Source organism: Bos mutus, chromosome 23, assembly GCF_027580195.1.
Source record: "Bos mutus isolate GX-2022 chromosome 23, NWIPB_WYAK_1.1, whole genome shotgun sequence".
Lineage (NCBI taxonomy): Eukaryota > Metazoa > Chordata > Mammalia > Artiodactyla > Bovidae > Bos > Bos mutus.
Window position 1 is genome coordinate 21468913 of NC_091639.1, and position 24936 is coordinate 21493848.

The 24936-nt window shown below is 38.3% G+C and overlaps 1 protein-coding gene and 1 long non-coding RNA gene across 3 annotated transcripts; one reads left to right on the forward strand and one right to left on the reverse strand.

Moving 5' to 3' along the window:
* The first annotated feature begins 921 nt into the window (after nucleotides 1-921).
* On the forward strand, nucleotides 922-9470 carry LOC138984914 (uncharacterized). 2 transcript variants are annotated; one of them, XR_011462166.1, is made up of 3 exons: nucleotides 922-1091; nucleotides 1823-2048; nucleotides 4130-9470. It is a non-coding gene; the product is annotated as an uncharacterized lncRNA (long non-coding RNA). The 2 variants fall into 2 exon arrangements; XR_011462165.1 differs by having other exon boundaries at nucleotides 1074-1205; nucleotides 4130-9469.
* Nucleotides 9471-19570: 10100 nt separating this feature from the next.
* On the reverse strand, nucleotides 19571-24714 carry LOC102276666 (putative olfactory receptor 2W6). Its single transcript, XM_070360953.1, is given in 5 exon segments — nucleotides 19571-19718; nucleotides 19720-20543; nucleotides 22649-22714; nucleotides 23599-23674; nucleotides 24292-24714. Coding segments are annotated over 2 exon segments (948 nt in total). The 5' UTR covers nucleotides 20520-20543; nucleotides 22649-22714; nucleotides 23599-23674; nucleotides 24292-24714.
* Nucleotides 24715-24936: the final 222 nt, after the last annotated feature.

The window sequence follows — 24936 nt, forward strand, 5'->3', positions numbered from 1 at the left end:
TGAAAGGCTTGATTTGATTTAGGTTGAGTATTTTTGGCAAGAATGCTTCATAGGGGTTATTATGGACTTTGTACATGCTCAGCTTCATGACTCTGAGATTTATCCTTAATGAAAAAATTATCTTTAGCTCGTTTATCTTATGTCACAGGTATTTTTCATTTTCCTTCCAATAATCTTGTTTATTATTCTGATTATTTTTCCAGTTCAGCTCAGAATTCAGCAAGTATTTGTTTTTAGTCTTTGAGTTTATGGATTTCATTTTGTTTATATTGGCTGTCTTTTTGAAATAATTTTCTTGGAGTTTCTCCTTCTAAAACGATTATGTCCCATAACTTTACGCTAGCCAATTCATATTCCAGTGTAAGAAAGGACAATCTAAAAAGTATTTGCCATTTCCTCAAATTTTTAAATATAACTTTTGTGCTTACTTACATATGTTAAATATTTTCTGTTCAAGTTTCTTCTGCTAATCATTACACTGAAACATAATGTAAGGAAAATACAGAAAATATAACATTTTAGAAATATAATATTTTTGAAAATACAGCATACGTTACTTATAATGTATGCTTGCGAGTTTTCATGATCCCTAAATTATAACATATGTCAATGTATGTGACACATAGTTCTCTTTTAAATAAAACTACCAATAAGAGGCAAATACTTATATTAGTAAATGATGCTTTGCGGCAATAGCTTTTCAGAATCATTTCAATTCATTCATTTAACAAGAATTTCTTCAGCAACTCTTCTAAGAGCTTGGTTTACATAAACAAACAAAGATCTCTGCCTGGTGGAGCTTAAATTCATGTAATTCTGATTAACTCGGTGCTCCATTTTCTTTCGTTGTTTTCCCTCTTCACACGCTGAAGAAAATCAGTTTCATATTTAAGCTCATCTGTTCTCCACGTGGCATCAGTCCCAATCTAGTAAGCAGGGACTGGGACCGTCCAGCTTCGCAGGGTTTGCAACGTTGGACCAAAGAGAAGAGTCCTCCGGAGGTCCTAGAAGGGCAAGCCGCGCATTACCATAGAGACCACGGTCTGGAAAGGCGCTATCTGCACTTCCGGGCTCAGCCCCTGGACTCTGAGGTAAGGATGGGTTTTTTTCTGGCCTCTTCTGAGGAGGTCCTTGGGCTTCTTCGGCCCCACCGCGGCGAAGACAGGACCGGCAAGACTCGGGAAGATGCAGAGGTCGCGGGGCAGGTCTGTTAGGCCCTTGCCGGGGTTCTGGCGGGAGCCTCTTTCTGGCCTTCTGGGGTTGGGCCTGCGATCTGAGGTGGGATGGGATGTAGGAGGGCCTGCCTGCTGAAGCCTATTTTATCTTTACTTTTTCTATTCATGTTTCCACCCCCCCACGTCCCCGCCCCGCCCTTGCTCGTCCTTCTTTAGGCTGTTCTTTAATATTACAATTAAAAATTTTTATTTGGCAAACTGGTTAATATAGTATTTATTTTGGGTCGGCCTTGGTTCTAAGTGCAGTGTATGTATTAACTCCTTTAATTCTCAAACAATCCAATGAGGTAAGTATTATCACTCCCCCAGTTTTTAGATAAGCAACTTGAAGCCCAGCTATACTAAAAACTTACGTACAGTCGCATACCTGCTAAGGTGAGGAAAAAAACCTAAACGATATGGTGCTATTAACCTCAACACTAGTTTCCTCACGAATTCTGAATCTCTGATTAGAGCTTTAACTTCCTCTTTGCCACTTTCTTTCCCGTCAGGCTGCTCGGCTCTTTTGTGAGTTTTGTTGATGTGGTACTGCTCCCATTCATGACTTTCCCTCTCTCTCTTTTTTTTTCCCTGCCCTTTTCTTTCAGGCCAGTAACCTAAAATGCAGAGTGGAGCTTCTAAACTTAACTGGTCTCTAAAGCCATACTGCCAGTGGACAAAAAATGCAGAGCGGCTCCTGTCTCTTGGCTCAAAATGTCAGTTACTGGGAGAAGGCAGTTATTTTGATGGGGTTCACAGGACTTTTGCTCCCTTGAGGAGGCCTATCCTGAGCAGCAGGCCCTGGATGTCCTACCCGGAGAGAGACGGTACTGGGTATGGTTACATGATTCACTTAGTAGAGAGATGGTCACAGGAGTGATGGGAGATTGAGAGCCAGATCTAGATGGAGAAGCATGGGTAAGGGGAGACCAGGGGAGAGAAACAATGAATGATGTGATTTTCTTAATGGTTAAAGAAAATACTGACAAAATACCTCATTTGAGATTCTCCCTTAACTGCTTTGTAATTGACTGTATTGATGGTCTTCAAAGTTGCATGCTTTTGTAGGAAAGACTGTATGTATTGTTTGTCTTTTCCTAAAATGGAATGAAACTTGGGATTTTCCTTTTCACTGTAATCCAGAGAGATTGCTCTTTTATATCTTTACTGGGATTTTAACACGTAAGTAATCCTTTTTAAAAAAAAAATTATTTATTCAATTGGCTGCGCCAGGTCTTAGTTGTGGCTTGTCGGATCTTTGCTGCAGCATGGGAACTTTTAGCTGTGGCATGTAAAATCTTGTTCCTTGACCAGAGATTGAACCTGGACCCTTGCATTAGGGGCACAGTGTCTTAGCCACTGGACCACTAGGGAAGTCCCTCCTTTCCTTTTGATGACATTCTTACATTTAGGTTCCATCCAGTACCCAAGAAGGGCAGAGTTTGGCATGTGAGATTTTGGCACTGGCTTTTGATTCACTGTTTTCTCAACACTGGCCCGTAGTCATCCAGCCTGAAAATATCATTCCTTTTTCTTGAATCCTGCAAAAGAGAGGTGGGGAGCTAGCAGTCATCTTTCTACTTATGAGGTGAATTTTGCTGGAAAAGGAGCATATCTTTAAAATGATGGTACCAAGAGCTGATTTTTGGTTGTTACACATATGAAGTGAAGTGAAGTTGCTCAGTCGTGTCCGACTCTTTGTGATCCCGTGGACTGTAGACTACCAGGCTCCTCCGACCATGGGATTCTCCAGGCAAGAATACTGGGGTGGGTTGCCATTTCCTTCTCCAGGGAATCTTCCCAACCCAGGGATCTAACCCAGGGATGGTACCCAGGTTTCCCGCATTGGAGGCAGACGCTTTAACCTCTGAGGCACCAGTGGAACTATATGACTATTACTAAAAAAAAAAAAAAAAATAGACCCAAGTGAACACTGGGCTGTACTATACCTGATATATCTATGGGAGGAGAGGCCAACCTTCAGTTTAATAACACCAGCTTTCCCTGTCAGTGCCTTGTACACCTGGAGCAGATGCTAAACAATTCATTTATTCATTTAATTCATGCATTCACACATTCATTCACACATTTGTTGTGTGTATTTGAAGTGCCAGGTAATGATTCTGATACCAAGTATGGTACCTCAAGTTACTTCAGTCTGGTTAGTGAAACAGACTAGAAAATCTGTGATAACAGTCCAGTGTGATAAACACTGTGATAGAAGCAGGTATAGGGTGTTGTGGGAGTAGGATCAGCGGTAAAATGGGAATAAAATATTTGGCTTAAAAATTTTTGGCTTTATGTTTGAGTATATGTATAGGGTATATCAGAGAAAAGGATTTGAGACGCATTGTGCTAGACTGAGATTTTTGCGGCAAGAGACTGGAGTTATCCCTAGAACATCATGACATATGATTTGTGTTTAATAAATATTTGTTGTATGAACACTTTTTGAAAAAGCCCATGTATATACTGGTCTCTATTTCAGGTGTTGGTGCTATGTCTGCAGTCTATAGACAGCATCATTGCATAATAGACAGTTGACAATTGAACAGCATAGGTTTGAAATGTGTGGGTCCACTTACATGCATTTCTTTTTAAAAAAACATACTGCACGACTTATGAGAGGATATAGAACTTCGAATATGGAGGATGGACTGTAAAATTACAAGCAGATTTTTTTTTTAGTGACTGAGTAATATTCCATTATATATATGTACCACATCTTTAGCCATTCATTCTTAAATGGACATTTAAGTTGTTTCCATGTCTTGGTTATTATAAATAGTACTAATATTAACATGGGGTGCATATATCTCTTTGAATTATAGTTTTGTCCAGATAATACACCCAGGAGTGGGATTGCTGGATCACATGGTAATTCTATTTTTCTTTTTTTTTTGTCGTTTTTTCAGGAACCTCCAAACTGTTTTCCATCAGAGAAGGCAATGGCACCCCACTCCAGTACTTTTGCCTGGAAAATCCCATGGACGGAGGAGCCTGGTAGGCTGCAGTCCATGGGGTCGCTAGAGTTGGACACAACTGATCGACTTCCCTTTCACTTTTCACTTTCATGCATTGGAGAAGGAAATGGCAACCCACTCCAGTGTTCTTGCCTGGAGAATCCCAGGGACGTGGAAGCCTGGTGGGCTGCCGTCTATGGGGTCGCACAGAGTCGGACACGACTGAAGTGACTTAGCAGTAGCCGAAGTATACGGTTTTCCATAGTGGCTGTACTAAATTACATTCCCACCATCAGTAGAGAAAGATTCCCTTTTCTCCACACCCTCTCCAGTATTAGTTATTTGCAGACTTTTTAATGATGGCCATTCTGACTGGTGTGAAGTGGTACCTCGTTGTAAATTTTTTTGTTGTTATTTATTTTGACCACATCATGCAATATATGGGATCTTAGTTGCATATGATCAAACTGGTGTCCCCTGTGTTGGGAGCATGGAGTCTTAACCACTGGACCACCAGGGAAGTCCCTACATGTGGATTTTTGACTGAGCAGAGGATCAGCACCCCTAACTCTCATGTTGTTCAACTATACTGTACTTATATTGGGGCTTCCCAGGTGTTGAAGAACTCACCTGCCAATGCAGGAGACTCAGAGTCCATCCCTGGGTTGGAAAGATCCCCGGGAAGAGGGCATGGCAGCCCACTCCAGTATTCTTGCCTGGAGAATCCCATGGACAGAGGAGCCTGGAAGGCTATGGTCTGTTGGATTGGAAAGAGTTGGAAACGACTGAAGTGACTTAGTATGCATGTGCTTATATTGAGGATATGGTAAGTCCCCTACAAATGAACAAGTCCCATGAACAAGTTCCGTTCTGAGAGTGTGTTTGTAAGTCCAGTTATTCATAAGTCCAACAAGGTTAGCCTGGGTACCCAATTAATTATATACTCAATCAACTGTTTAGTACTGTACAATAATAGGTTTATAATACTTTTCACACAAATAATATATAACAAACAAAAAATAAAACATTTTAAATCTTATAGTACAGTACCTTGGAAAGTACAATAGTACATTACAACAGCTGGCTTACAGTGGCTGGCATCTGTCGAGTCCAGCTCGACAGTACAGGTTCCTGAAAGTGCTGCATGACGAAAGAATGAGAAACACTCAAGAAAGTTACAGCAGGGATCAGGGGACCGACACCATCACGAGGTGAAGGTGCCCAAACTGATCTCAAGTCTGCTTTACTATACTTTTTGAGACTGTTTATATGAGCATAGCAGGCCACATGGCCTTCAGTGATAATCCTATGCAGTTAACATTTAACATTTTTGTATCCTTGTTTTTCTGCCTCAAGGACAAAGATCTAGTTAATCTTTATGTGCTTCCCAGCCGCCAAAGATAGGAACAATCTGTTGATGGCTTTTCATCCCCAGGCATACATCCTGCTTGCAAGATGATTTTTGTTCCTTCTTGGATTCCTTCAGGAGTCACATACTGAGTCATGTCCTCTCAGCAAGATTGTTTAATTCTTTTGCCAGGCCTTTTAGTAGGCCTGTCTCCTACAGGCATTGAGTGAACAGGCAAGAACTACTGACTGGAGATGGGAGAGGATGTGGAAACTGGTAGAGCTGAAGGATTGTCAGCAATAGGAGATAGGGCAGGCTGCAGTTTCACTCACACCTGACATCGATGGCACAGGTTCTGGTTCTGGTTTGTTGCTTTGCTCAATTCTGTCTACTTTCTTGAAAAATGATTCCATGATGTCTGCGTCATAGCTTTTTTTCTTGTCATAGATGACATAGTGGCACTGGATTGCATTCTGAATGACTGCTGCAACCTTTGTAAACCATTCTACATTTGAGTCTTATGCCTCAAAAACTAACAATGCCTCCTCAGGATCCTCTTGCCATTTCCTGTTTTGAATGTCTTCAGTTTTTGAGTTACTTCTTCCTCTTGTCTTTGTCCTTTCTCTGGGCACACTCACATCTTTGAAGATTCACAACTTGAAGATTTGTATGTAGGGGACTTCTGTAACTTTATTTTGAATTTTGATGAAGAAATTATTCCTAGAATAGGTAGAATCTATGCCAGAGATTCTGTGTATTCTTTACATTCTTGTTTGGGAGACAAAACAAATATATGACCTAATTAGCTAAGATTTAACAAAATAATGTATACAGCAACTCACATACTAGTACACATGAACAGTAATTTTTAAGAGAACTCAGAGACAAACTCAGTCGTTGTATGACAAAGGTTGGATTGAGTTAATTGGGAGGTTTCCTATAGGAGGGGTGTTCAGTGACTTATATATAGAGAAGAGGAGTTCAGAGATATAGTTTGAAAGAAAATACTGAAAATAACCTAGCATTCAAAAGAGAATGTGTTCAAAGTGAGATGTGTGACATTAGGCCTGGGCTAAACAGATTCCTTGAGTTGCTCTTGTTCTTGAGCCTCCTTGGTGGGATCACTGCAAATGTAACCTGTCTTTTAGTCTCATTTTGTTCAGTTTGGAGGGTATTCTGAGGTTATGAAAAAATCCCTCTTTATGTGCCTAAGATTTTCCATTTTATTTTATCATGTATTTTATTTCCTTTTGTTTTCTGCTTCAACTCATTTTCGTTTTCCTTTATCTTTCTTGGATAGCTGTCTCCTGGTGTTTCTTAATTTTGTCTGTTGTCATGTCCCTAATATTTAAACAATGTTTAGGCTTAGAAAATGTCTCACCATAGCTCATTTTTCTTCTTCCATATAATCACCATCCATTCCCCCACATGAGTGCAATAAACAAGTGGCATTTTCTTTTTTCTCTCTCCTTTCTTCTTTTCCTCTTTTCTCCTTTCCTCCTTTCTTCTTCTTCTTCTCTCTCTCTATTTTAGTGTCCAGTGATAAGATCAAGATTGGAGGTAGGGAATCAACTGAAAAACTATCTTTTGAAAATGAGAAGTGACAAAGGGTCATCTTGACAAATACTCATAAAAATCAACGTGGAAAATCTACAGAAACACTAAAGAATAAGAATAGAAATTCTAGGAAGCTGAAAGACAAAGGTAAGAAAATCCTCATTTCAGAACAAAAAGATAAGGATTTAGAGGAAGACTTGTGCATAAGCTCAGAATATGCCAAGTATGAGAAAATTTCAAATGGGAACAGTTTCTTTGAGTGTAGTACAGGTTGTAAAGGGCTTCCCTGGTGGCTCAGAGGGTAAAGCGTCTGTCTGCAATGCAGGATACTCGGGTTCGATTGCTGAGTCGGGAAGATCCCCTGGAGAAGGAAATGGCAACCCACTCCAGTACCCTTGCCTGGAAAATCCCATGGATGGAGAAGCCTGGTAGGCTACATACAGTCCATTGGGTCGCAAAGAGTCAGACACGACTGAGCGATTTCACTTCACTTCACAGGTTGTAAAAACATTTGTCAGTAGTCAGATCTTATTCTTCATGAGAAAATGCATGCCAAAGAGAAACTGAATGTGTTGAATATGGAAAAAGCTTTGAGGGTGATTCAGCCCTCACTGTACATAAAAGAATCCACACTGGGGAGAAACCTTGCAGATATAAAAGTGTGGGGGAACGCTTTCAGCTGGAACTCTGCCCTAATCCAACACTATAAAAAATCTACAGTGGGGAGAAACTGTATGTGTGACTAGTGTTACAAAGCCTTTAGTGGGAGCTCAGCTCTATTTTAATAAACACAAGGGAATTCACACTGGAGGGGGACCTATGAATGTGAGGACTGTGGGAAATCCTTTAAGAAAATCTCAACCCTGTCTAAACACCACTGAATCCATAATGGGGAGAAACCCTTGGAATGTAATGAATGTTGGAAGACCTTCAGTAACAGGTCAGTCCTTTCTCTGCATAAAAGGATACACAATGGAGGGAAATCCTCTGAGTCAGTGACTGTAGGAAAGCCCTTAAGACCAGGAGCTGCCTTACCATGCATCAGAAAATCCATTGTGGGGAGAAGTCTTATGAGTGCTCTGACTGGCAATCCCAGTTTAGATGCTACCTTACAATGCATCAGAGGATCCACACTGGAGAGAAGCTCTGTGAATGTGCAGAAATGGGAAGGTCTTCAGTGGGAGTGCAGACTTTACCAAATGCAAAAGAATCCACGTTGGAGAAAGAGAAAAACCCTACCAGTGTGCTGAGTGTGGGAAGGCTTTCAGTTGCAGATGTGAAATCAAATATAATTTACTATGGGGAGAAGCCATATGGTTGTAACCTGTGTGGGAAGGCTTTGGGTGGGAAGTCTTACTGAACACAAAAGAACCCACAATGGGGAGAAGCCTTATGAGTGTCAAGTGTGTGGAAAAGCCTTCAGTTACAGCTTAGGCCTAAGGCACCACAGAAGAGTACATATTGAGGAGAAACTCTTTAGGATGTAGGGTGTAGGAAGACCTTTCATCCAAGCTCAAAATGTAACGTACACCTTATAAGTCCATACAGGAAAGAAACCATATAAATGTGAAAAGTATGAGAAAGCTTTTAGAGTGAATACAGATCCCAGTGAACATAAGAGAAGAACACATATTGAAGAGAAACTTTCTGAGTGTGAAAGTAAAAAATTAAGTCCAGTGTTATTTTCTCAGCCATATCCATATTTACCTCCCTGTAACATTTGACACCAAGGAACCCTTATTTTTTGGGGGAACTTAACCTTATTTAATATTGTATCCTGCCTCTTGGTATTCTCAATTGCTTTTATCCTACCCTACTTTTTCCCATGCCTCTTAATAACTTCTAATACATATTTCATTTATAATGTTTATTATATGTATTATCCCTTTCCTTGAATATAAACTCCATGAGGACAAAAAACTTAGTCTCTTGTTTACTGATAGATTCAAGGTCACTGGAACCTTGTCTGGTAAATGTGGTGGTGGTGGGGCACAGTAAGATTTTTTTTGATTGGAATGTTTGGTTTCCATCATATGCTTTTTCAGGGTTGCCTTTGAATGTTTACAACTGTTCCTTTCCTCTTGCTTTTGCTGACTCCTTTTGGTTCCCCTGTTCTAAGTTGTGGCTGAGTATCATGCTCTATTCTTTAGGCAAGTGGTCTTAATTGTTTGTGTCTTCTCCTGACCCTCACTCCAATCCTGTTAAACTAAATGATGCTCTGCTATCATCTCTATGTCAGCAGTATGTTTACATAAACCACACACATGGTATTTCTGTATTCATGGGGTCATTTCAAGGCAGATGGTGAAATGGAAAAAATAAATACCTGTGTTTATACCACTTTCTTGAAAGTCGTCTTCCTTTTTTTTTCACAAGAAGACATGCAAATCATGCTAATGCTATATTTAAAATATATCCTGAATACATTTCTCACTGTTTCCATTTAGGTCATGTCACACTGGTCTCCCTACAGGATAGATGCAGACAGACTACAGAGCAGTTGATCAGATTATCTGAACATGCAAATCAGGTGCTGTCAAAATCTTCCAGTGGCTTCCCATCACTCCCCACTTTTATAAAACATTTTTGTCATATTTACTTTGCCTCTCTCTGAACCATTTGGAAATGAGTTGGAAATATGATACTTATCCCTAAATACTCCAGAATGCTTTCCTGACAATAGTGGCATTCTTTTTCATAGTCACAATACCATTATCATACTCAAGAAAATTACTAATTCAATAATACATCTAACATCCAGCCCACATTCAAATTTCCCCATTATCCTCAGAAGTCTTATAGCTGTTTTTTCCCCATCGATCAGAATTCAATTAAGGTATACACATTGCAGTAGTTGTGTTTCTTTAGTCTGATTTAGAACTATGTGGAAATGGCAACCCACTCTAGTATCCTTTCCTGGGAAATCACATGGAAAGAGGAGCTTGGTAGGCTACAGTCCCTGGGGTCACAGAGTCAGACATGACTTAGTGACTGAACAACATGCTGTCTAATGCAATGCTGTCTAATATAGTAGACTCTAGTCACATGTAACTACTGAGCTGAATGCTATTAATGTGATTGAGATGTGCTGTCAGTTAAAATCCATACCAGTTTTTATTTTGTACAGAAAAAAATAAGATATCTCAGTTTTTATATTCATCACATGTTGAAATAATATTTTAGATATATGAATTAGTTAAATGATTAAAATTTCAGCTATTCATTTAAACCTTTTTAAAAATGACTGCAAGAAAACTTAAAAAACTTAAAATACTTATACGACTTGCATTTCTTGCTTATGTGGTATTTCTTTTGGATATGTGGAACTAGAACAAATCACTCAACTTTTCTTTCATGGGAGAAGGCAATGGCACCCCACTCCAGTACTCTTGCCTGGAAAATCCCATGGATGGAGAAGCCTGGTTGGCTGCAGTCCATAGGGTTGCTAAGAGTCGGACAGGACTGAACGACTTCACTTTGACTTTTCAGTTTCATGCATTGGAGAAGGAAATGGCAACCCACTCCAGTGTTCTTGCTTGGAGAATCCCAGGGATGGGGGAGCCTTGTGGGCTGCATCTATGGGGTCACACAGAGTCAGACATGACTGAAGTGACTTAGCAGCAGCAGCAGCAGCAGCAGCAGCAGCATTGATTGTTTAAAGAGTTGAGGCAATCTGATTTATAGAAAATGGGTCCCCACCTCTGAGATCTAATGCTTGATGATCTGAGGTGAAGCTGATGTGATAATAATAGAAATAAAGTTCAGAATAAATGAGCTTGAACCATTGCAATCCTTCTGCACCCTGCCCCCTGCCCCCGAGTCCGTGGAAAAATTGTGTCTTCTATGAAACCTACCCCTGGTGCTAAAAAGGTTGGGAACAGCTGTTATAGAACCATCCTACATTCTGAATGATCACCTTCAGAATATAGTATGTGAGGTATAAGGCCTCTCATTTTAGCTCTGTCCCTGTAGAAAGAATCTCCTACAGTTCCACCACTTGCTTTACACTGACTTTCTTGCTGTTTGGCAAACATGTGAAACATATCTTGCAATTCCTGGGAATTCTCTTTCCTATATTTTTTTGCAAGACTGACTCTTCATTCAGGTCTCTGCTCACATATCACATACTCAGAACTTCCTGACCATCCTTTCTAAATAGCACTTTCCATGAGTGTTTCCCCTTATCCTGCTTTGCCTTTCTTTTTTAAATTTCACCTTTATTGAAGTATAAAATTGTAGGATATTTAAAGTGTACATTGTGATTTGATATGTGTATGCATTATGAAAGGATATCACCCTCTTCCTCACCCATCTAGTTAATTAATACACCATCACCTCACATATTTATTCTTATTTTAGGGAGTGAGAACATTTAAGTTCTCTCTTAATAAGTTTCAACTATAAAATACAATGTTATCGACTACAGTCACCAGGTTTTACATTAGCTCTTCAGACCTTATGTATCTTAAAGTTTGTAACCATTTCCCTCCCCTCCTTTTTGGTCACACCTTGTGGCTTGTGGGATCTTATTTCCCCAACCAGGGATTGAACTCAGGTCTATGACAGTGAAAGCATTGAACCTAACCACTGGACTGGCAAAGAATTCCCCTTGTAACCTTTTATAAATCTTTCTCTATTTCTCCATTCCCTAGCCCCTGTCAACCATTTTTATACTCTTTTTTTCTTTTTAATCCACATGTAAGTGATATCATGAAATTTTTCTCTGGCACATTTCACTGAGGGTCCATCCCTATTTTCACAAATGGCAGGATGTCATTCTTTCTCATGGCTGAGTAATACTCCATTATGTATTCTACATCATATATACCACATCTTTATCCATTCATACCTGTTGATTGGCACATAAGTTGTTTCCATATTGTGGCTATTGTGAATAACAATGCAATGAAAATGGGAGTGCAGATATAATTTTGAGTTCTGTTTTCATTCCTTTGGATATATACCCAGAAGTGGGATTCCTGGGTCATATGGTACTTCTATTTTTAATTTTTGAGGAACTCATTATACTTTTAAAAATAATGGTTTATACCAGTTTACATTGCTACTAGTAGTGTACAGGGTTCACTTTTTGCTATATCCTTACTAACATGTTATTTGTGTTGGCTTTTTAATAATAGCCATTCTGACAGGTATGAGGTGATATTTCATTGTGGTTTTAATTTGCATTCTCCTGATGACTAGTGATGTTGGGCATCTTTTCATGTACCTTTGGCCATTTGTATGTATTCTTTGGAAAAATATCTATTCAGGTACTCAGTCCATTTTAAAATTGGATAATTGCTTTTTGCAATTGAGTGTATGAGTTCCTTATAGATTTCATATATTAACCTCTTTGTAGATATATGTTTTACAGAGATTTTCTCCTATTTCATAGGTTGTCTTTGCATTTTTTTTAAACTGTGCTTTTGGTGTCATATCCAAAAAAACATTTATTTCCCATAATGTTTTCCTCTAGGAGTTTTATGGTCAGGTCATGAAATTTTAGTCTTTATTTAATCCTTTTATGAGTAAATTATTGTGAGAGATGTAATACTTTGAGTTAAGTATTATGAGAGGTCTAGTTCATTCTTTTGCATGTGGCTATCTAGTTTTTCTAGCATCATTTATTGAAGAGACTGTCCTTTGGTCATTGCCTGGTTTTGGCTCCTTTATTGTAAATTAAGTATCTGTATATGTATGAGCTTATTTCTAGGCTTTCTATTCTTGTTCCATTGACCTATGTGTCTGTTTTTATTCCAATACCATACAGTTTTGATTACTGTGGCTTTGTAGTATAGTCTGATATCAGGAAGTGTTATGCCTTCTAGTTTGTTTTTTCAAAATTGGTTTGGCTATTTAGATTCTTTATGGTTCCACACAAATGTTGAATTGTTTCTTCTATTTCTGTGAAAAATGCCAGTGGAATTTTGATAGTGATTGTATTGAATCTGTAGATTACCTTAGGTGGTAGGTATGAGTATTTTAACAATATTAGTTCTTATGATCTATCTTTGAAAATATTGATGGGTGTTTGAGAATATGTGTTCTGCTATTCTTGGATGGAATGTTTTGTAAATGTTAAATCTGGTTTAGTGCATAGTTTAAGTCCACTTTACACAATTGGTTTGAGGTACTTTTATTTTTTTTTTTTTTTTTGCTAGTGGATTCAGAAAAGACTAAGTCCATCCCTGTGAATTGCTTCTGATACTCCTTCCATATGAGATTCTTAATGGATTTATATAAAAGAAATAATAGTCGAACAGAACTAATTATAATAGTTAATATTTATTGAGAACTTTAATTACAGACTATACTAATCACTGGGTGAAATATTTTTCTTAATCTTCTGTGTGGCAATGAATAGAACTACTCAAAAGTGATCCTGAGATCTCACTCTAGGTTGCCTAGGAAAGGAGCTAGCTGGAACTGGGGTTTCCCCCTCTTCCTGGAGGGAAGTGGTGCACTTAAACTCAGTTTTCCATTGGACCAGTGCCTTATACTCCCTAACAGGATAGGCTCCAACTTCCCAGGTATCCATGGTCTTCAGGTGCCAGGCAGCTGGCCTTCCTCAAACAGTTGGCGTCTAAACCCAGACTGCCTGGCAACCAAGTAGTCTTGATGTCTCACTAAGAAATGGAATTCAAGTTTACCTTTTGAGAAGGTAGAGCAGTTGTGTCAGGACTAGAGCAGCTTGACCCTGGCACTGATTCTCCTCTCCCTGAGATTATGAGAGGGTGGAAGTACTTTGCCTCTTGTTCCTGACTCTTGGTTTCCTGTGTTTCCTCAATAAATCTTGTTATTTGGTTCTCACTGTGTGATGTTGCTGTATTTATCCTAATGCCTGTTGCACCACATTCTTGCAGCAAATTTATGAATTAGAGATGCTGCGGATATCGAGAAGATGTGGGTAGAGTTTGCCATCTTCTCAGGAAAGAGTGTAATTATAAAAGTGTGTGTGTGTGTGTGTGCATGTGTCTGGGGAACTGGGTGTAGGTTGGAGGATTGGTTGATGAAGGAAAAATTGCCTGACCCTATGAAGATGGGTGTTTGCTATGACCAGTGCATTTTCTTGGCAAAACTGTATTAATCTTTGCCTTGCTTCATTCCATATTCCAAGGCCAAATTTGCCTGTTACTCCAGGTGTTTCTTGACTTCCTACTTTTTGCATTCCAGTCCCCTATAATGAAAAGGACACCTTTTTTGGGTGTTAGTTCTAAAAGGTCTTGTAGGTCTTCATACAGCCATTCAATTTCAGCTTCTTCAGCGTTACTGGCTGGGGCATAGACTTGGATTACTGTGATATTGAATGGTTTGCCTTGGAAACAAACAGAGATCATTCTGTCATTTTTGAGATTGCATCCAAGTACTGCATTTCGGACTCTTTTGTTGACCATGATGGCTACTCCATTTCTTCTAAGGGATTTCTGCCTGCAGTAGTAGATATAATGGTCATCTGAGTTAAATTCACCCATTCTAGTCCATTTTACTTCTCTGATTCCTAGAATGTTGACGTTCACTCTTGCCATCTCTTGTTTGACCACTTCCAATTTGCCTTGATTCATGGACCTGACATTCCAGGTTCCTATGCAATATTGCTCTTTACAGCATCGGACCTTGCTTCTATCACCAGTCACATCCACAACTGGGTATTGTTTTTGCTTTGGCTCCATTCCTTCATTCTTTCTGGAGTTATTTCTCCACTGATCTCCAGTAGCATATTGGGTACCTACCAACCTGGGGAGTTCCTCCTTCAGTATCCTATCATTTTGCCTTTTCATACTGTTCATGGGGTTCTCAAGGCAAGAATACTGAAGTGGTTTGCCATTCCCTTCTCCAGTGGACCACATTCTGTCAGACCTCTCCACCATGACCTGCCCATCTTGGGTGGCCTCACGGGCATGGTTTAGTTTCACTGTTAGACAAGGCTGTGGTCCTACTGTGATTAGATTGACTAGTTTCTGTGAGTATGGTTTCAGTGTGTCTGCCCTCTGATGCACTGGTCATAGCAAACACCCTCTTCCAACAGCACAAGAGAAGACTCTACACATGGACATCACCAGATGGTCAACACCAAAATCAGATTGATTATATTCTTTGCAGCCAAAGATGGAGAAGCTCTATACAGTCAATAAAAACAAGACCAGGAGCTGACTGTGGCTCAAATCATGAACTCCTTATTGCCAAATTCAGACTTGAAGAAAGTAGGGAAAACCACTAGACCATTCAGGTATGACCTAAATCAAATCCCTTATGATTATACAGTGGAAGTAAGAAATAGATTTAAGGGACTAGATCTGATAGATAGAGTGCCTGATGAACTATGGACTGAGGTTCATGGCATTGTACAGGAGACAGGGATCAAGACCATTCCCATGGAAAAGAAATGCAAAAAGGCAAAATGGCTGTCTGGGGAGGCCTTACAAATAGCTGTGAAAAGAAGAGAAGCAAAAAGCAAAGGAGAAAAGGAAAGATATAAGCATCTGAATGCAGAGTTCCAAAGAATAGCAAGAAGAGATAAGAAAGCCTTCCTCAGTGATCAATGCAAAGAAATAGAGGAAAACAGTAGAATGGGAAAGACTAGAGATCTCTTCAAGAAAATTAGAGATACCAAGGGAACATTTCATGCAAAGATGAGCTCGATAAAGGACAGAAATGGTATGGATCTAACAGAAGCAGAAGATATTAAGAAGAGGTGGCAAGAATACACAAAGGACTGTACAAAAAAGATCTTCACGACCAAGATAATGATGGTGTGATCACTGACGTAGAGCCAGACATCCTGGAATGTGAAGTCAAGTGGGCCTTAGAAAGCATCACTACAAACAAAACTAGTGGAGGTGATGGAATTCCAGTTGAACTATTTCAAATCCTGAAAGATGATGCTGTGAAAGTGCTGCACTCAATATGCCAGCAAATTTGGAAAACTCAGCAGTTGGCACAGGACTGGAAAAGGTCCGTTTTCATTCCAATCCCAAAGAAAGGCAAGCCAAAGAATGCTCAAACTACCACACAATTGCACTCATCTCACACGCTAGTAAAGTAATGCTCAAAATTCTTCAAGCCAGGCTTCAGCAATACGTGAACCATGAACTTTCAGATGTTCCAGCTGGGTTTAGAAAAGGCAGAGGAACCAGAGATCAAATTGTCAACATCCGCTGGATCATGGAAAAAGCAAGAGAGTTCCAGAAAAACATCTATTTCTGCTTTATTGACTGTGCCAAAATCTTTGAATGTGTGGATCACAATAAACTGTGGAAAACTCTGAAAGAGATGGGAATACCAGATTACCTGACCTGCCTCTTGAGAAACCTGTATGCAGGTCAGGAAGCAACAGTTAGAACTGGACATGGAACAACAAACTGGTTCCAAATAGGAAAAGGAGTTCGTCAAGGCTGTATCTTGTCACCTGCTTATTTAACTTTTATGCAGAGTACATCATGAGAAACGGTGGGCTGGAGGAAGCAGAAACTGGAATCAAGATTGCCGGGAGAAATATCAATAACCTTAGATATGCAGATGATACCACCCTTATGGTGGAAAGTGAAGAAGAACTAAAAAGCCTCTTAATGAAGCTGAAAGAGGAGAGTGAAAAAGTTGGCTTAAAACTCAGCATTCAGAAAATGAAGATCATGGCATCTGGTCCCATCACTTCATGACAAATAGATGGGGAAACAGTGGAAACAGTGGTCTGACTTTATTTTTTTGGGCTCCAAAATCACTGCAGATGGTGACTGCAGCCATGAAATTAAAAGATGCTTACTCCTTGGAAGAAAAGTTATGACCAACCTAGACAGCATATTCAAAAGCAGAGACATTACTTTGCCAACAAAGGTTTGTCTAGTCAAGCCTATGGTTTTTCCTGGGGTCATGTATGGATGTGAGAGTTGGACTGTGAAGAAAGCTGAGCGCCGAAGAATTGATGCTTTTGAACTGTGGTGTTGGAGAAGACTCTTGAGACTCCCTTGGACTGCAAGGAGATCCAACCAGTCCATTCTGAAGATCAGCCCTGGGTGTTCTTTGGAAGGACTGATGCTAAAACTGAAAGTCCAGTACTTTGGCCACCTCATACGAAGAGTTGACTCATTGGAAAAAACTCTGATGCTGGGAGGGTTTGGGGGCAGGAGGAGAAGGGGATGACAGAAGATGAGAAGGCTGGATGTTATCACTGACTCGATGGACGTGAGTCTCAGTGAACTCCCGGAGTTAGTGATGGACAGGGAGGCTTGGCGTGCTGTAATTCATGGGGTCGCAAAGAGTCGGATACAACTGAGCGACTGAACTGAACTGAACTGATGAAGATGGCAATCCCAAATGTAGAAGAGAGCAAAGTGATCCGGGCCTCAAGAACCTCATGCCCAAACAAATTCGGCCAGAGTTAATGGGCTGCAGGTCCTCTGGTGAAGATGGGTGAGTTTCAAACTGGAAAATCTGGAGACAAAAATCTGCCACTAAGGGAGACTGAAGGCCGGGCTCACTGGTACAGAATTGTGATGAAAAAGCAAAGGGGAGAGTCAGTTTCCTTATAAGAATCGCTGTGACCTCCTTAGCTCTTTTTTATTTTTATTTTATTTTTTACTTTACAATATTGTATGGCAAAACTTCCTTAGCTCTTATTAGAATGTCAGTGCTTATATCTTGAAGGACCATTTTTCATAGCACCACCTTGTGGCAGTAAGCCGAAATGGCAGTAGTGAACTTAGATACCAGTCCTTTCCTGGTTGGGTATGCAAACTGATATAAACTCATTTTTGGAATTTCAGGTTTGGAGATCGTTCTGGGGGAAAGGCAGTGCAAAATGGAGACAACATTCTGTTAATATTGCTATTGGGGGCTGATGAATAAATTGCAAAATAATGACAATAAAGAAAAGCAATGGGCCATATTTAAGTTCATGAAATGTTTCTTACCAGCAGGACAGCAAGGATGGAATCCTTTCTTTGATATTTTGGTTGGCACACAAGAACTTAAAACCCATCATTTTCATGTGGCTACTGTGAATATGCACTTAAAATATTAGATAAACATATGTTAAAGTTATGTTATTCTTTGATGTTATTTCCTTTGATGATACTACTGTATCTTAAAAAAATTATAAATTCTCTTGAATCCTCAACTCCAAAGAAAAATCTATATTTTTACAGACTAGTGGTAATAATTAGTGTCTTCTTCAAGAAGTATCTGCTGTTTCTGACAAATGTCAAATAGCTAATATTATTTTCTCACAAAGGAATTGCTTTTCCTAACAAAGGTTTGCCTTTGTTTAACAGAACTGAAAGTCAGGTGAGAAATAGCCTAATGTCAGTTTTTCCCAAATATTTGATCCTTCAGGCAGATGGTGGATTCATTTGCACTTGAAATGACATAGCAGTGGCACTGTAGATGTGAAGACTCTTTCATTTGCAGAGATGATTTTCAATCTCTTAAATTATCAACTTGTAGAGAAGTTTAATTTATTCTCCAGCATAGAGATTCCCAGATTTTGAATGTATTTAACAGTAAAATAAAGTAAAAATGAGATTAAACATATGATTACTAAATTTTTGTTTTGTCAAGGAAGAGCATCAAAACCTTCCCCCCAAATTACCATCTACTACTGCGAGTTGGTGATGGACAGGGAAGCTTGATGAGCAGCAGTCCATGGGGTCACAAATGGCATGACTGAGTGACTGAACTTAATTGACCACTATAATTCAAGAAAAGAAAGAACATTATAAAGCGAAAGTGCAAGCAGATAGTGTTAAATAAGGAATAGCCTTTTTTATTGACTTCCTTATAAATGGTCAACTTGTAGTTGTTGTTTATTTGCTAAGTTGTGTCTGACTCTTTGTGACCCCATGGACTGTAGCCCACCAGACTTTCTGTCCATGAGGCAAGGATACTGGAGTGGGTTGCCATTTCCTTCTCCACGGGATCTTCCCAACCTGGGGATCCAACCTGTGTCTCCTGCATTGGCAGGTGGATTCTCTACCACTGAGCCACCAGGAAGCCCCAGTGTAGTAGCCCTCTGGTCTTTTAAAACTTGAGGCAGAAGGTGGAATGGGTGTTGGTGAGCTGTTAGTCTTCACCACAAAGTCTCCTCTGGCAAAATCAGGTGAATGAAAGAGTGTTATTTCTAATATAAGTGATATGTCTGGGAAGAAAAAAATCAGTACAATCTTATCTATAATAGATGCTTATGAATAATATTTCCTCAATCTTTTGTACATTGCTATACTTACCACATTTCATAATTATTTATTTATCTGTAGTCCCTGATTAATCTTGAAGCTTTTAAATGTATGAATTACATTTTATTTATGTATATTTATTTATCTGTCTCCTTATCATTTATCCCTACTGCTTCCTATTTATTTACAGTCAGTACCTAGTACAATTCTTGGTACATGGTAAACACTCAAGAAGTGCTCTTTGAATAAATGTATTGATTGATCTTCTGTTGGGAAAGGTCAATATTATTTCTTTAACTCTCTACACTCTGATTTTTCCACTTAATTCATGACTTTGCTGATTTTTTTTTTAATCCACAATATTCTCTTTATTGCACTCTTTACATCTTTGTTTCTTAAAGTGTATATCAGAGGGTTAAGGCTGGGTGTGACAATTGTGTAAAAGAGAGTAAGGAATTTCCCCTCATTTTGAGGTACTAGTTTGTGGCTTCATGTACATATAAATGATTGTTCCATAAAACAGAGATACTACTGTGAGGTTGGAACCACATGTATTAAGGATCTTTTGCCACCTTGCTGCTGACTTGATTCTCATGACAGCTTGAGTGATGACTCCATATGAGATGAGAATTAGTGACAGAGGTACCAGAAGAAATACCACTCCAAGAGCAAAGACAACAACTTCAATTACTTTTGAATAGACACAAGCCATCTTGATCAATGCTGGCATCTCACAGAAAAAGTTATCCACCTCCCGGTGCCCACATCTTGGCAACTTCAAAGTCAAAGAGCAAAGAATTAAGGCACTGCCAAGACCACCTAACCAGGCAATCAACACCATCTTCTGGCAAAGCTCAGGGTGCATTATTACTGTGTAGTGAAGAGGTTGACAGACAGCAGCATAGCGGTCATAAGCCATTACAGCCAAGAGAAGACATTCTGTGGCTCCCATGTCAAGGGCAAAGAAGAACTGGAGCACACACCCTCCATATGTAATAGACTTTTTTGGACCCCATAGATTTACCAGCATCTGGGGGATAATGCTAGTTGTGTAACAGAGGTCCACAAAAGACAAATTGGATAAGAAGAAATACATGGGCGTATGGAGCTGGGTGTCTAGGTAAGATACAAGAATGATCGTTGTGTTTCCTACCAGTGTTATAATATAGAAGATGAAGACAACCACAGAGATGATGTGTTCCAATTGGGGCCGATCAGAAAAGCCCAGAAGGATGAAGTCTGTTGTGGAACTTCCATTGCTGGTTCCCATTGCTCCTTTTGAGAAACTAGGAAGCTATACCATGGGAAGAAAAAATAGTGTCAGCCTTAGGTAGAACTAAAAACCTCTGAAGTTTGTCATGAATATCCAAAGGTCACTTATTTGCATGCTTTCTCCCATTTTGGAACACCTCTTAACATATCTGCTGTGTTCATTTTCCAAAATCTCTACCTATTTCATTATATCCATAGTGGTTTTATTTATTTATTTTTTATTTGCCATGCCATGTGGCTTCAGGTATCTTAGTTCCTTGACCAGGGATTGAGCCTGGGACCCCGAGAGTTAAAACGTGGATCCTAACCACTGGATTTCTAGGGAATTCCCCAGAATGCTTCTAAAAATAATTTTTGACCACTGAGTCACACAAATATTTTTCTTACAAAGCTGTTGAGCTTAAGGTAAAAATTAAATGACATTTTCCTGGGGTAAGCTCTACCATTTGCTAACAATTAGTTTCCATATTCACTTCCAAATGTCTATATCTCAACCTTTATAATCATAATAATAATTATCATCACAACCAGCATCCTCCTCCCCTTTTTCCTGCTTTTCAACATTACACTGTTGTTCTTGTATTAATTTTGATGTTCTTTACTATCCTGCCCTTTTTTTGTGCAATGTGTTTTTGGTGCAGAAAAAATCCTTTTTATTAAACTTTATTTACATGTACAGATGCTATAGATTTCTTTGAACACCTTTATGAATCTTATTACACCATCTCAGCAGTCTTATTGATTTGTTGCAGAGTTAAAAGTTGAACTAATTCCAGAAGGCTTTGGTCCCCACATACACATGATAGCAATCTGCATTAGCTCCTATTTACCTGTCCCTTCAGCAAAATTAACAAGGCAGTTAATTGAAACAAGAAGTTTATTAAACAATCAATGAGTTGTTTTTCCCCATGGAATTTACTAATTACATGAGCTTATCCTCTGGTTGCTTTGGAACTCTATAGGTAAAACTATCACCTAATTTCAACTCTAAAAGAATACAGATAAGGGATACAATTATATCAGTCTTACTTTGTCTGGATATGGTATCATATCATTAAACAGATGGAATGTCTAATTACTGAGTTAGTTTATGAATTTTTTAATGTATATAATCTGTAGCCATGAACTTCAGACCTAAATGTATACTTTGCATTTATAGTGTCTTTGGGTCATAGAATAACAACCTATTTGTTACAGTTATAGTAAGATAAGGTAAAGATAAATTACCTACAGTATATCATTTTTATAAGCATTTTAGTTAGAACATTATATATTATAATCATGATGAAAGAACTGTTATTATTAAGTAGTATGAAATAGAGGTGTAGTTTTTCTCAATAAAATGGAAATGTAATTTAATTATGAGTGTCCAGTTTCTATGCTGTAGATGTCAGACTAAGTTAAGCCGATTGCTTAAGAGCACAAGTTCTTGACTCAGAGTGCTTGGGATCAAATTCCAGCTTCACCACTCAGAAGCAATGTGTCCTTGGGCAATTTATTTAACCAGTCTGTCTACTAGGTTCTCTATGTGTTATGTGAAGGGATATTGTGAAGGTTAATATTTGTGAAGACACTTGGAAGTGAATCCTTCTGTGGAAGGATTTCCAATGAAGGCCTAAAGCCTTCGTTCTCGTCTAATTCTATAAATGAAAAACTATATTCACCTGCCCCCAAATCATTGTTACTCTATTTATCCTTCATTTCCTTTGTTTTCATGCTGGTGATTCACCATGTGGTCTATAACTAAACTGGAAAACTTAAATATTTTTTTGGCATGATTTTTTAAGTGCACAATCATATTTATGTACACAAAATTACTTTCAAATACAGTGTACAGATTGAACCAATAAGCTTCAGAAGGAGGAGAGGACTTGATTTCCAAAATGACTTGATTACAGAATGCACTTGGCTTTTTTTGACCACTTCAGGTTGGGATAGTTTGGGAATTAAAAGGCCACAGAATTTTAGAGTTGAAATGAACCTCGGGCACCATGAATCCAGTCTTCTATCCTGCACAGGAAATCCTTCCACAGGAAGATTCACTTCCACTCCTATTTTCATAAATTCAGTAACAGGAAAGTCATTTGCACATGAAGCAGCCTCTTTCCTTTAATCAGTGTCTCTTACTTACTTCTTACGTTGAGCTCAAAGGTGCCTTTTGTAACATCCAGGCACTGGCTCTTTTTCTTTTTTCTGGAAATAAATACAGAATAAGTCAATTTGACATGGCTTTATAAAGGTAGTTTTATTATTAAAGAAAACATATATACAGAAAGAAAAATAAAAGCTAGGTCAGCTAAGGTGAATATTTTTGTAACTGACACAGAGGTCAAAAAACAGAATGCTGACAGCCACCCTGGGAGCTTCTCTTTGTGCCTCATTCCAGTCATAACCCTTCTCTGTCCTTGAAAGTATGCATTATCTTGATGTTTATAGTAACCACCTCCTTGTATTTTACTAGTTTAATTACTCAAATGTGCATCTGTAGACACTATTGTTTAATTTGGTTCATTAAGAATTTTTATATGTCTTTTAAGTCTCTTTTAATATTAGAATCTATTGTTAAATATACACTTACATTTATGTTCCCAGACCAAGTGCATAAGTCACTGAACGATCTTTAATTACTATGCTCTTCTGGTTGCAATCCATTGGATGCACCATGGTTTATCAAATGCCTCAGAATAGTGAGTTTAGAAGTAAACACAGTGCACCAGGTGTGCTACACTGTTGAAGAGAATAGTGACAGTCTATGATTTACAAAATGTTTGTAAAATATTTTAACTAGTTTTAGCAGGTGGAAAACATTACAGTCTTCATTTAAGCTTTGGATTATATAAGGCCCCTTGTTGGAAGTGCTGTGAAGACAGGAGTTATACTTTATGTAATTTAATCTTGTGAACCCAAATATAAGACTTTATTGTATGCTTTTTAATATTTTGGTTTAAGCCTTGAAGTCTCAAAATTTAGATATCATTTTAAATTTAAAAGTCAATATGATATAAAAAAGAGACTTAGAACATGAGTTGAAGAGATAGATGTTAAAAGAAGCATGCTATATTTTAATTAAAACTCACTTTCATTTTTCAGAGTATGAACTTTCAGTTTCTAATAATGTAGCATAACTTTACATTTTACTTTCTTCAGTGAAATCTAAGACAAATGAACCAGACATATTTAAACATAACTTGAGTGTACACAATGATATGGAGATAAAACTAGATACATAAAATTTCATAGTTGAGATCTTAAATGGATCTTTTATAACTGTAAAGTAAGATGGTACATTGCTGTAACCATACAAAGACAAAGCAGAAAAATACAATATAAAAGTAGTTAAGACCCCCAACTCAGTCAGACCATCAGTTATGGTATTAGAACACCCTTTAGCTACTTTCTCACTGTGTGGAATGAAGCAAACTAATTATCTTCTTTAAGCCAAAGTTTCCTCATCTGCAAAATAGTTATTCTAGAGCACCTGCTTCATAGAATGGTTTGTGAGGATAATTAAATGATATATTACATATAAACTGTTTAGTAAGATGCTCAGCATAGAGAACATTTACTAAGTTAAAATTTTCACTAACTGCTCTTGTTGATTTTTAATATAATCTTCATTCCTGAGAGGGAATTAGTGTCTTAGGGTTTATTTTTATCTCACATATCTGTTACATATTTGCTTTCATGTTAGACTGAGATCTAACATCTGTACTACCTAGGATCTGTTTTCTACTCCATGTCTTCTGTTGGAGATAGCAGCGAATACTTACCAGAAGAAAAAAATATTAGAAGGTAATTATACTTTCATGAGGGTAGAATTCACAGTTGTCATGCTCTTAAGTAGTCCAGATGTACTCCTGTGCACACTATGATGATCCTTCATTTCATTGATAATTCAGAAAACTTGTTTGGCAAGTCACTGAGCCTATGAAATATTGGAATAGCCACCAGTTTCTTATATTATTAATAACATGACAATCACATTCATGTTTAAATACAACAGCTGAACTGAGATTAAATAGAGGTCTCCATCTAATGTGGATGTTGGAGAAAAACTAGATGTAGGACTGGTTGAAGAGTTGAAGAATTAGATTTTGTTAAATGTATTTTTGATAGTATATTTGTAGTCTTTTAGTGTATACTTTTGTTAAATGCATTTGTAGATAGATTTTTGCCTAATTAAACAAAGAAAGTGCTATGTTGGTCTGCGTATACTACAAGAATCGTAATGATGTAGCAGGGAAATATTTGTGTGCAATTTTAAAGGCTACTATGTGGATGTGATTTAGACCTTGGGGACTAGTGCCCCACAGAGGTGATTAACAAATCTTTGACTATGGTCAGAATCTTATCTAAACAACAATTTTATGAAAAGTTCCCTTAAGATTTTGGGTCTATCCATTTTCTGTTTAGAT